At 36.6% G+C, this 13110-nt stretch overlaps 2 protein-coding genes across 2 annotated transcripts in view; both read left to right on the plus strand.

Moving 5' to 3' along the window:
• The first annotated feature begins 1975 nt into the window (after positions 1 to 1975).
• Positions 1976 to 6762, plus strand: LOC107082437 (phosphoglycerate mutase 1). Its single transcript, XM_015371120.1, has 4 exons — positions 1976 to 2319; positions 3568 to 3842; positions 3949 to 4129; positions 6149 to 6762. Exons 1-4 carry the CDS (start codon positions 2181 to 2183, stop codon positions 6316 to 6318), a joined length of 765 nt encoding a protein of 254 aa, XP_015226606.1. The 5' UTR covers positions 1976 to 2180; the 3' UTR covers positions 6319 to 6762.
• Positions 6763 to 8786: 2024 nt separating this feature from the next.
• The window catches only part of exosc1 (exosome component 1), a 10641-nt gene continuing 6317 nt past the window's right edge, over positions 8787 to 13110 (plus strand). Inside the window, exons 1-3 of the mRNA XM_015371179.1 lie at positions 8787 to 8890; positions 10129 to 10244; positions 11568 to 11642. Of these exons, the coding sequence (XP_015226665.1) occupies positions 8863 to 8890; positions 10129 to 10244; positions 11568 to 11642 (219 nt within the window). The 5' untranslated portion in view covers positions 8787 to 8862. The remainder of the gene's footprint in view (positions 8891 to 10128; positions 10245 to 11567; positions 11643 to 13110) is intronic.

Below are 13110 nucleotides of genomic sequence, written 5' to 3' on the forward strand. Positions count from 1 at the left end.
CCACTTGAGAGTATTCCTGCTGCCAACATCTGTATTAGAGGGGAAAAATGGTAGGGGTGGCCAATGATTGGCTAAGGGTGGCCATGGCCATCCCGGACCCCCCATCTAGCTCTGCCCCTGTTGGAGAGTAACATCCTCTCTGCACGTGCCATGCAGCTTATTTTATAGGTTCTTTTTCAATGTGGTTTATGGTATTGAAATTATGATTTTTGAAGAAGCAATCTATACTGTCAGTTTAACAACAGTGAGAATTGTACCTATGCTACAAGAAGATGACATCTCATCCTCAGTCCAGTCACCAGTTTTGCCTCACCACACTGAGGATTGGTATCACTTTTTTCAGACAGAACGGCCAATGTGTGTTAATCACTTTGGCTCAAACAGCCAATATGATCCTATAAATCACCAATGATGTAGAGATACATGCTGTATACAGGCCACTCTATACCTTTACCTCCCTGATAAGCTGAGGAAAACTTTGCTATCAGAAAATAGTATTAATCATATTTAATAAGAAATAAGGTAAGTGGTCTTCATCCAAGCAGCATTTATTCACCTTTGTAAGAGGACCAGAGTTTGCCCTTTTCTTTTTGTTCTGGCAGGACAAAGGATTTGTCTTAATATTGAAGAAGAAAAAAGGAAAACCTGGATGGTTTTGCATGCACACAACTTCAAATCAAGTAGATAGTTTTTCACTATTATTTTTTTTAAGCTCAACTCCAAAATGTATTTCCACTAATGCATTTCCCTGACAAAGACGTTATATTTCTAGGAGCAAAAAATGTCTTTCTGAGACTTTATAATAAATTACCAAGAAGCAATTGTATTTGACTGCATATATTTACTTTCAAGAAAAGAGAAAATTTTTGATGTCATGTTAACCTGTGCCACAGAGCTTCAACCAAACATATAAGGAATTATTGTTCTGCCATAGGAACAACTGCTATCCCTTTCTGTTGGAAGGAAGAGGCCGTGCCATTTGCGTTTATATGCCCCACATACAATCCAGACACCCTCCACAGCTGTGAGTAGGACTTCAGTAGGAATGATAGTTAAGGTTTAGTGGTTAGGGAGCAGTTTGGGATTTAGCCTAAACCTAAAGGACATTATGCTCATATTCTGGCCAAGGAAGACAGATGGTTTAAAAGAGGGGTTAAGGAAGCCATCTTGGTTAACATGGAAAAACAGAGGAGGTGGTCTTAGACATAACCTTCCCCTACTTACAAAGCACTTTTAGGAACAACACCCAGAAGATTCGCCTCTCACCTGACTAACACTCTAATGAGGCATGTGACCGAAATCACTCTGACGAGGGAGTTAACAAATCATCAAAACCCCCTGATGACCATTAACACCTCCCAGGTGACCTCATCGGCCAATCCAGAGAGAAGGATCTGATCCACCTTTTCTTTTCCCTTGTATTACACCGACAGCATATTTATCTCATTGCTTCCCACCAGCAGTCAGAATTGGTGAAGCGTCTTGGATGAGAGGTGAAACGTCTTCTAGAAACTTCATGTCCTGTTGCCTAAACTGAACTATTCAGCACTGATGACACACTTTTTTGTTATTTTATGTGTAGCATTTATTCTTATTACTTCTTTGTATTTATTCATTTGTTCACGTGGGATTATTTTTCTCATTGAAAAGTTTTACTGGAATGAAAAGATGTGTTATCCAGAAAATGTCACAAACTTTTGATGTTGCAAAATTACATGAACTAAGTCTCTCTTTTTTGTCTTTTTACTGGAAATTATTATTTTACACTTTTGAAGTGCATTGAATGGAAACTAGGTTTTTAAATAAATACATAAATAAAAAGATTAATAAATTACATTATTTTGTTAAAAAACAGATGTTTTGGGTCATTACAGCCCAAAACATGTGGACGTGACGCAGAGCGCATCGTCTCTCTCTTTCTTCTCCCAGCACGCTTTCTGATTGGTGGAAATACCCGGAAGCGAGTGAGGGATATTATTTCGTCACTCAGGCGACTCCAAAAACCTCTCTTTCACTAACACGCGCTTCCTCTCTTCAGGTTGTCAAGAAACACCGACCACTTCTTGTTCATCCTGTTTAGGAGCTGCCGTGGAGTCAGGAATAATCCAATAGCATCGCCGCAGGCCGCTTGGAAGAACCAAAGTTACCGGAAGTACAGCGCAGAGGACGTTGGTGTGAGGATGGCTGCCTACAAGCTGGTTCTGATTCGCCACGGAGAGAGCGTCTGGAATCAGGAGAACCGCTTTTGCGGCTGGTTCGACGCCGACCTTAGTGAGACAGGAGAGAAGGAAGCAAAGAGGGGAGGACAGGCCCTGAAAGGTAGGATAGAAAGGGCGCAGGCAGCGGGGCTAATCGGACTCTCCTTCACTAAGCCCCTGAATAGATGGTTATGTAACTCTGGAGGATGAAGAAACAAAAAAAAAAAACAATCCAAAAGCTGCAAACAAATTGGAATAGGTCATAAACCTGCTTAAAAAATAGTTTTATTTTCGACAGAAATTAGAAAGTAAAATGCAAGCCTCATGTTTTTTCTTTTGCAAAAACCAGCCATAATAGATTTAATTAATCATTCATATTTAAAATAAAATGTGCATATAAACGAGCTCCTTGCAGAATACCTACAGAATGGGTAGACCGTTAACAAAAAGGTTTGGGCAAGTGGAAATTTCCTATGAGTCACTCTGAAATTTCAAAACGTGTTCATGCACAGACCCTGTCAATTTGACATACATTTCCCCTACATGCACATTATACAGACACAAAGCCATGAGGCTGAATACTGACAGAAGTATAGCTTTTCTGTAAGGGGAATCATAGGATGCAGATCAGTGTAGGACAGAAATATTACCTTCAGACTAATATATCCATTTTTTTGTTGTTTTAAAATGTTTTAAAGTCTACATGCGATGCATTTTTTGGGGGGGAGTGACCCATTATTACAAAGTAGAAAATTAGTAAATGATGAAAGAGAAGTATGCACCACTATGAAGCCATAGAAGCATATTTTTTTCTAAAGCCTTTAATTGGCATTCAAGCCTTTTCGTCACTACTCAAAAACAGACATTTTCAGTTGAGTAAGTTAACATGCAGATTTTCTATTGTTCTACAGACTGAATTGATTTTAGATCTGGGCTTTTATTGAACCAATCTAATGTGGGACATTATTTTAAAACCTCCACCCTTTTTTTCCCGAGATACCGTGCATAGTGCCAGATTTAGAGAGACAGCAAGCTGCTGCAGATTTATGTATTTGCAAACGACTGGATTTGGCTTGTTTGAAATGCACACAGTTGGACTTTATTTAGTATTAAGGTGACTTCTGAAGGATGTTGACTTCCTTAAGTATTTATGGTTATTAGACTAAAGGGGGCAGATACAAATGAATGCCACAATTCAGATTTTTGTTCACTTTCACGTTTGGCTGTCACACACAATCCTAAGAAATGCTATGCATTAGAACACATTAGAAATGCGTAATCAATAATTTTGCATGGTGTTTATTCTGTTAATATACATTTTCCTACTCTGTCAAATGCTCATGATACACTTCTCTCTGTTTGACCTTAGATGCTGGCTATGAATTTGATATCTGCTACACCTCTGTTCTTAAGAGGGCTATCCGTACGCTGTGGTTCGTGCTGGACGGCATTGACCAAATGTGGCTGCCCGTCCACCGGACCTGGCGGCTCAATGAGCGCCACTACGGTGGCCTGACGGGGCTGAATAAAGCTGAAACGGCTGCCAAACACGGCGAGGCTCAGGTCAAGATTTGGAGGCGTTCATTTGATATTCCTCCCCCACCCATGGATGAGGGTCACAACTTCTACCAGGCTATTAGCAAGGTGAACAGCTCAGGAAAGCTGTGACACAACAAAGATTGTTCTGATACAAGTGCTTACTTCAGTGTTTTCTGTTGAACCAACAATGCTGTGTTTCCTTTTGTGGTAGGACCGGCGTTATGGTGACCTTACTGAGGATCAGCTGCCTAGCTGTGAAAGTCTCAAGGACACCATTGCCAGAGCACTTCCTTTCTGGAACGAGGAAATTGTTCCCCAGATCAAGGAGGGGAAGAGGGTCCTGATTGCTGCTCATGGCAACAGCCTGCGGGGCATCGTTAAGCATCTTGAGGGTAAGGGAAAAGAAATGAAGGGAAGATTAAGTATAAATAATAAATTTAAAAAAAAGCTTGATTTGAAAGAAATGTTATGTTTAAATAACAAATTAAATCAATGATTACTAGCATTTGCTAAAGATATAAATGTATAATATTTTTGTCCATATTAATGTAGTTTAGTAATTCCTTTTCCTGAAACTAATAGAATAAAAAAGAACTACTGGTCTTCTTTTAAGAAGAATTTATCTCTGTTTAATTTCATAAGGCTGGTCCACTTTGTCAGGTGTTGTTTTTTTTTTTTTTTTTTAAGCTTGAGAGATTCCACACTAAAGCAGAGTTCACACCAGGATTTGTCATTACCGGTAACTTAGTGGGGCAGGGGGTCAGTAATTTATGTCATAATGATGGTAAATTAATTTTGGTAAGACAGAAGGTAATTCAAATACTTTTAAAACTCAAGATTTGCTTTATAACAATATTTCTAGTATTCCAAAAAATCTTGACTTAAACTAAAACAACATAAGTCAATCGGTTATCAATTTCTTCTTAAGGACAGTTAGCAGAGGCACACAGTGGAATTAATAAAATGTGGGAGGGATGTATTGTAGGGAAAAGGGGATAAAATATATAGTTGCATCCTTATATTCAGGGGAAATCAGTGGAAGCTTTGGGCATGTGTGAGTACATTTCAGTTTAGAAGCAGGAGTCGCTCTTCTCTCTCTGATTACAGAAAAAGGCCGTAGCTGCTCGCTTATGGCTGAAGACCATAAACTCATAGCAAACAATGCTTTTAAACTTAACCACTAAACGTTCAGAAAGTCATTTAAAATGGTGTAATCACTATATAGTACCCTATATAATCACTATATAGTACCCTATATAGTGATTAGGGCGGACTTTTGGACACAGCAATGGTGTTGGCATAATTCTAATGTAATTCTACAGGTTTCAGTTTAACAACAGTCTGTTCTGAAATGTGCTGGGGAGGAAGCCCAAATGTCAGTCAAATGCCTGTTGGGTCATTAAACAAATTTTTTATGAGCCTTATTTTCAGTGTAAAGGCCGACAAGTTGGAAATACATTACAGAGAACCCTTAAGAGGTCAATGATGAGGGTTTTTAAAGGCTGATCAGGCTATTTCTAATCCAAACATAATGATTAAAAGCAAGCTTGTTTTGGTTGCAGTGTGTCATGTCAGGCCACACAACAAAAGCAAAGACATTTAAACCAGGACAATTAGTTGACAGAAATATCAGACCCATGTCACACATGCAGCAAAAAAATCAGCTTATGCAGAAAACTTTATAGCCAAATAGGGCTTTTTTTTAATGCTCTTTAAAGCACAGACAATGAGATTAAAAAAAAGACAAAATGAAAAAAGATTTTCTTAATATTTAAACAGAGAAAACCAAACTTTGAACAAACATCTTGAAGTTCAGTCTATGATTTTTAGCAGTGAGTAATAACTGCTCATTTAAAGATGCAAAAAATCTAAACACTAAAAATGGTTGGAATATTTTGATTAAATAAAAGTAAATGATTATAAAAGCTACATTGTTAACCTACTTGTAATGGTATTTTAATGGTGTAGGAAGATGGACTGATTTCAGTAATGCTGGTGTTGCGGGTTGATCTCCAGCTAAGCCTGGCCAAATGCTTGAAGAGCGGTTTGACCTATTTAGTGATTGATTTAACTTTAATTTGTTGGATCAGTGCAGTCATACAGCTGTGGATGCTTCTTCTAAAATCCATAAATTTATTGGTTTTTCATTTTGCAACATTAATAATTCAAATTCTGCCCCTGAGATCAATTTTATTGCATTTTTAAAAAAGGTAAAAAAAAAAAAAATGTTTTCCATATTATCAACAAGCTTTATAGGAGACTTTACCTGGATTATTAAGTTTACTAAATGACATAAAATCAATTGTTTTAACTTTTGTCTATACATACTGGCCCTAAAAATGTAATATAAAAAACCTTTGCAGAAAACCTGAAATAAAATAACATGACATTTGAGTGTTCCTTTTTCCCAGGTATGTCAGAGGAAGCCATCATGGAGCTGAACCTGCCCACAGGCATTCCCATCGTGTATGAGCTGGACAAAAACCTGAAGCCCTTAGGACCAATGCAGTTCTTGGGAGACGAAGAGACCGTCAGGAAGGCCATGGAAGCAGTGGCCGCTCAGGGCAAAGCCAAGAAATAGACTCGTCCTTCCTGCTGAAGCACAGAATATAGACCAATCATCCTCTTCTCACACATTCTGTTAAGAAAAAAAAAAGGTTATTTAATGTTTGTCATCACAGACTTGCACACAAGTAGACCCAAAATGTGCACTTTACTAATTATTTCTGGCTTAAACACAATCAGCCTGTTGCTTGTGTTTATTGGTCGTAGTTATACGCTGAAAAACACATTTCATTCTTAGACCCTTGAACATAGTTGAAGCACTGACCAAATAGGCAATTAGGGACCAGAGAGTGGTGACAGAATGGAAATCGGATGAGCTGATCTGCAGCTTACAAGCAGTGTCTGCAGGTAAACCTTACTGGGAACACCGCTGGCTGCTGTTGAAAAGGGCAAAGTGTTTCATTGTACACTGCTTAACATTGTTTGCTGTGGCAAAAAAGAATAAATATTTGTGACATCATTTAATGATTTATTTTTTTCTCCTATATATAGTGTGTGTGTGTGTGTGTGTGTGTGGGGGGGGGGTACTTTTTAAAGATAAGTTTAGTCACTAAAGATCTCTGAAGGTTCGGCAGTTGTTTGTGTAGCTTTGGCCATGGAAATCTAATTACTAAAACTGTAAATTAATTGACTTATCTTGTAAATCTGTTATTTTTTCCTCAAGTGGTCCCTATTTTGCAAAAAAAAAAAAAAATAAATATAACACTCTAAAGAAATTCAGGCACAGTGCTTCCCCCAAGTGGGAGAATTTTGTGTGACATTTCAGCATCTAAAAGCAATCATACATTTAATTTGTGCAGTCATTTTTTGGTTCAGGGTGAAAGACCACAGTGAGTATTTTCTCAATGCTGAATCTCTTATTTTTGAAGCATAACACAAACATTATTTACCAGGAAACAGGATTTATGCCTAAAAATATAAATTTTGCAGACAGTGTTTATCTTTGATTATGTAGCCATTTATTTGATTCTGAGTGGAATGACATCACATGGGTGAATATATAGATGTTTTTACTTTACAGATTTTATTAATATATGATTAACAAGTGGTGCACAAATATGAAATCTGAAACAGATTTGTGAAATTTGAACATTTCTGAGCAAACAGGAAATACTGTACTGCAGTTGGACAGAAAGGAAGTTGTGGAGAAGTTTAAAGAAGCATTTGGTTATAAAGGTTTGCAGGCTTTGCATTTTTATCGTATTGCTGTTCAACCTACCATGAAAATCTTAAGAATATGGCACAAAAGCAACACTGCATTCCCCAGAACACGCATAATGATGGCAGCATGATGCTCTTGGGATTCATCAGCATGGACAAGAAAGTAGGTCCGAGTTATGTCAAAATGCATTGAGCAAATAGAGAGGGGATGAGGTTCCTCTTAAAGCTGTGGAAGGGTTCAGATCAAAGTATTAATTTACTTAAAAGGCCCACAATCCACACCAAAATCAGAAGGAAGGGAATATGTATTAAGTCTTGAAAGCTGCACACAAATTTCCTCCATTTAATCTAACAGAGCTGAAGGTATTTCTCAATATATGTGCTACATTTTTTTTTCTTTTAAGGTATAAGAGACTGAATTTATATTTATCATATTTTCTCTTAAGGAACTGAATGTTGTGGGTGAAATCGGCTGGGTTGTGCTCTGCTTTGCCTGTTGTGTGGCCTGAGATGACACACTGTGCAACCAAAACTCTTTTATCCCAGATTGTTTTTAATTGTCATATTGATTAGAGATGACATGCTAAGGCTTTTACAGTATTAGCTCAGGGAAAATTAATACACATTCCCTATACATATTTAAGACTTTGAGGAGCAAAACATTTTTATTTTAACCATTATGAAACAGTTTGTTATGTAACAATACTGGATTTGCAACATGTAAAATCAAATCTTTTATGAAAGAAAACCTGCTGATTTACTTTGGGTTCTTGCACATGTGGGAGTGGAAGATAACAAGAGAACAATAATGCTTTACAACTCCAGCTTATATGGAGGATTGTAAAATGGACTACAAACCACCATGAAAGTTCACCAACCTGCTAACCTCCCTCCATCCTCACTCATACAGATTACATTTACAGTATTTGTCTTATCGCAGTAAAAAAAAAAATCAGAAAGTCTATGCATTTCTAAATTTAAAAAAATATATATATTTATGGCATATGAGATGTAACTCATTTAAAAAAAAATAGTGGAGGTGTCCTTATAAAGAGGAATTATCCATTTGCCACTGGTCTTAGAATTTATAAAGGTTAATATATTTAAACTACTAGGAAAACATGGATGACAAATGAATGACACTCCAGATAATTAATTCCGCATATTTTATAGGAAGCATATCAGATGGAGGCTAAACCGACAGGAATGAATGTCCCTAGATACGTTTGTTTTGTTTTTCTTTTCTCCACTTGTATCGCCTGTTACACCTCCTGTCCGGTAGGTGGCTCTAAAGCATCCTAAAGCTGATTTGGTGAAGAAGAAAGAAAACTGTCCAATCAGAATCTTACCCTGCTCTGGTCATAGCCAATGAGGTGGCCCTTTGCTCTTCCCCGAAAACATGTCGCCCCTGAGATTGTGTGTCCCAGGTGAGTCCTCGGATTAAACCGTTTGAAATGTGTTGCACTCTGAAGTTAAGCTGTGTTTGTGACATTGCTGCTGTTTTATGTGATAACGAGGTTTATGTGTAGCTTAAAAGTCGGACACCAGGTTCGGTATATTGTCTTCCATAGGCGAAACAGTAGAATATTTGCAGTAACCACGAGTAGACTGCGAGGTCGGTACCCCCGCATATTTAAACTGAGCCAAACCTGAGTAATATAAAAGAGGAAATAAAATAATAATATTTTTTTTTCATATTGTATTTTGTTCTATCGAGTTTGCTCGGCTGTTTAGTTTCTCACCGCAGGTTTCATCACCTGCCCTGCCCATCGCCCCAGGCAGCTCTGCACATTCCTCAGCACTGCTGCTTTATGCACCTAAATTAAACCCGCAACTTCTTATTGTCCCTGAACATAAGCAAGGTTTTATGTCAGTTTTTATTATGAGGCCCAGCATTTAATACTAATGGTTATTGGCTTAAAGAGACACAATTATACACAACATGAATCACAACTCTTAAGTTTAAGTGTATCTGTTTTATAGCTTTTGTCAGTTTCCTTCTGTAATATCTTCTCCAAATCATTCTATGCTTACAATAGTTACCAGAAATAATCAAATCATTTTACCCGAAATTCTCAATCCTCATCTCACCACGTGTATTTCAATATAATCCAGTTTAGATTCCAAATAATGGAACTAAACTCATTGTTTATTAGTGCTTATTAAACCATTTATGCAGTTTTAAAATGTTTATGAATACATAGAGAGCAGGAACGGCTGACAGCTTAAAATTATTACAGTAATTATCATACAAATTGAGATATACTGAGGTTGGTAGAGTACCCAAAAATTGTGCTCAAGTGAAAGTACTTATATTGCAACGTATTTCTACTTGAATAGTTCTTTAGATATGGCAAATTAACCCTTCTTAAAACTCTATTTCTGATGCAGGATAGATAAAGCTAAATTTGACATTTACCAACTGTTGTGCAATTTATCTTTGGTGATGAGCTCCAAATCCATCAATCTAATCCTTAGCTTCCTTCACATATTTTCAATCAGAAGACTCAGGCAACTTAAGCATCACTATTATTTCCAGTCAGAGGAAACATTTTGGTCAATTTAAAAATTACTTGAACCAATGTCAACCATGGCTGGGAATAACTTTACTGTATGTAATGTTTTTTTTTTTTCATTTATTAACTCTCCTCTCCTCTGTATTCAGGTGAGAAACTGTGCAGTGTAGACGACTGCAGAGCTGGCACTGGAGTGTATCAGCGACATGGCTACATATATTCCTCCCTCGCTGGCTATGTGCTGAAGAAAAACGAGGGAGAGGAGGTGAGGTTTACGAGGAGGAGCGAGTTTGGCTGAGTAGTTGAGTGGATGACAGACATTTGGAAAGCTGCCAGATATGCAAGGTTTACATGACAATAATAGTATTATGCAACGTTTTTGAGGCTGACTCACACTAAGCGATGAAAGTGAGAACCTCGGTGAGCAGTGTCAGTGTTGTACCTGCCATTTCAAAGACCTTGGATGTTTTTCCACATCAGGACATTAGAGATGTTTCTTTACTTTGGTCTGTTGTGTCTCAGCGAATATTTATTTGAGAAGCGGAACAATAAATTTTCCTATGATGTTGATATTTATTTATTTTTTTAATTAAAAACAAGTTGCATTTCCTGTCTCTAGGACTGAAGTATATTCAAGAAGCATAAGGATGAAAAAACTATGTTCAGTTAGTCTTCTGTATAAATTTTTTTGTAACATACTGACTCAAGATACATTTCTTCTGGACTGTTTGTGCAAAGGTAGGTTTGCTCTTTAAATCGTGATTGTTGATTTTAGCTTTAGCATATCCAGATTTTTGAGGGTTTATTTATTTAATTTATTAGTTTAGTTAGTTTCAGTATTTAAACATGTCCTCTGGTCACATTGAAAGGTTCCCCACTTCTACAACCTGTTTAAAAGGACTGGATGTCTGTATTTTTCCCTGGGTGGTTTAGAACTCTTCCCACCTCGATCTTAATGGAATAATTTGTCTTGGTGTTTTATTTTTCTTTAGTTTTCATATAATATACATCAGATAAGATTTTAGTCATACAACAGTAAAAGAAGTACTTGAATATTTAGGTGAGATGTACCTTAATCATTTGAAGGAGTTTCATAGTATGTGAAATGTTTTAAACGTTGTGACACAGACTTTAGGATCTGTCAGTCTTTAGAACAGATCCTAAAGTCCCTGACTTATCCTAAACATCAACACTGTTCAGAAACTAAATGCATTCGTCTGTCGGCTGAATGTACTCGCTGTTTTCTATCTTTTTTAATCTGTAATGTTTCATAATGAAACAATGGTCTTTGGTTTCCTCTTTCATAAGAGGCACACAGTCCCAGCTGATTTGTTTCAGTTGTTAACCATTTTCCTGAATATTTTATTTTTATCTACTGTTTCACACAAACCTTTTTTTCCAATACTTAATACTTGATGTATACATAGAATCGAAAATCTTTACATGTTGTGCATTATATAATTATTCAGTATTTAAGTTGTATTGCATAAGAATTTGATGTCTTCTACAACAGAGTCTGTATTTAAATCTGAGCAATACTAATTACATTTGAATAGGGTTAATTAGGTATTTGTCTTTACATTTCTAGCTACCAGTGATATCTGTGGTTAGGGAAACAGAAGCACAGCTGCTGCCGGATGTTGGAGCCATAGTCACCTGCAAGGTATGTAAATGGAAACGGTTTACTATAGTTTGATTGTGGCTTGGTGGCCTAGAAAAAAGTCACATTATGCAGATGACACTTTGATATTACAAAGAGAAACTAAATTATTTCCCAAGCCACAAATATAGTTTGGCACCTTAACATTCAGCATAAATCAAAAACTCCAAAGTTTTTAATGTTATCCACATCATCGTTAAGCTCAATAAATCTAAAAGGCACAGATATGTTAGCACAAGTTAATACATTTCTGTTTTCCAGGAAAAAAATAAATTATTGTCTTATAATCTCAGTTTCCTTGTTTGTTTTTTTTTCTTCCACACAATCATCCAATACTTTCCTTGTACCCAACAGGTATAATAATTCTGTGAATAGAAAACTTATCCATGCTAATTCCAGAACTATACAAAAGCACCTGCAACCTATAAACATGTGCATCTAAATAAATTAGAATATAATTAAAGTGTTATTCAAGGCAACTGTTGGCTTTGAATAAGTCTATCCCTTTATCTTGTGCATAATTTTTAATATCCGTCTTTCCTTTTCTAACAACACTGGATACTGCAATCGGCAAAGGGTCAGCTTTGTAGTTCTAGTGCTTGTGGAAGGTGTTTGCCATCACTTTGTAGGTCATAACATTGTCATTAGATTAAACACTTTTTAGGAATTATATGCATTTAAAGAGGAACTGAATATACTTCAAATTATTCACTGATGATAAGATGAAATGTCATCAAGACTTAAAATGTATTATTTTTAGTACTGGGACTTTAATGCAATAATTTCAATTAATTATTAGAAACATTTTAACACTTAAAAATATTATGCAGTAATTGCAATTTCTTATATGCATACGGATAGACAGGAGCACAAGCCTGTTTGAACTCATAAAATCCTTGTTGGATTTATTAAACTTGTAAGTAGACTATATGAGACCATATACACAGCGGTTGGTTTAGTTTTCTGAAATCTCTCTCTGATCTCCTCAGCTCAGCCCTCACTCTCCTTCTCTCATTGTTTAGCATAGTTAAATAGCAAACTCTCTAGCCGACTGGAGTCTGAGTCGCCTCATGTCCGCTATAAAAGTAATTGTGGAGCGAAAGAGGCTGAGCTTCTCTAAATGGATGCAGCAAAATGTCTGAAAAAATATGGATATATTCAGTGCAAGAAGTGCAGCTGAAAAGTGAAGCAGAGCAGGCTTTAAGGTGTTAAACAGCAGCAGCGGAGGAGGAGAAGGATGTCTGCATAAATCCTAACATACTGGTTACAACTAACTGAAGATATTAGAATTTGCAAAATTTATTAAATGATAATACATTTTTTGTCTGCAAGGATTACTTTCAATATAACAGCAGCATTGGTAAGGGATAAAGAATAGGTTCTGGCATAATGAGAAGATGTGTGTCTGCATTGGGTCAAATATAATGTTACAGTTGTTTTATGTAGGAAGGGTGGAGGGCCTTTTACTTAA

This window comes from Cyprinodon variegatus, unplaced genomic scaffold, assembly GCF_000732505.1.
Source record: "Cyprinodon variegatus isolate N-32 unplaced genomic scaffold, C_variegatus-1.0 Scaffold54, whole genome shotgun sequence".
NCBI lineage: Eukaryota > Metazoa > Chordata > Actinopteri > Cyprinodontiformes > Cyprinodontidae > Cyprinodon > Cyprinodon variegatus.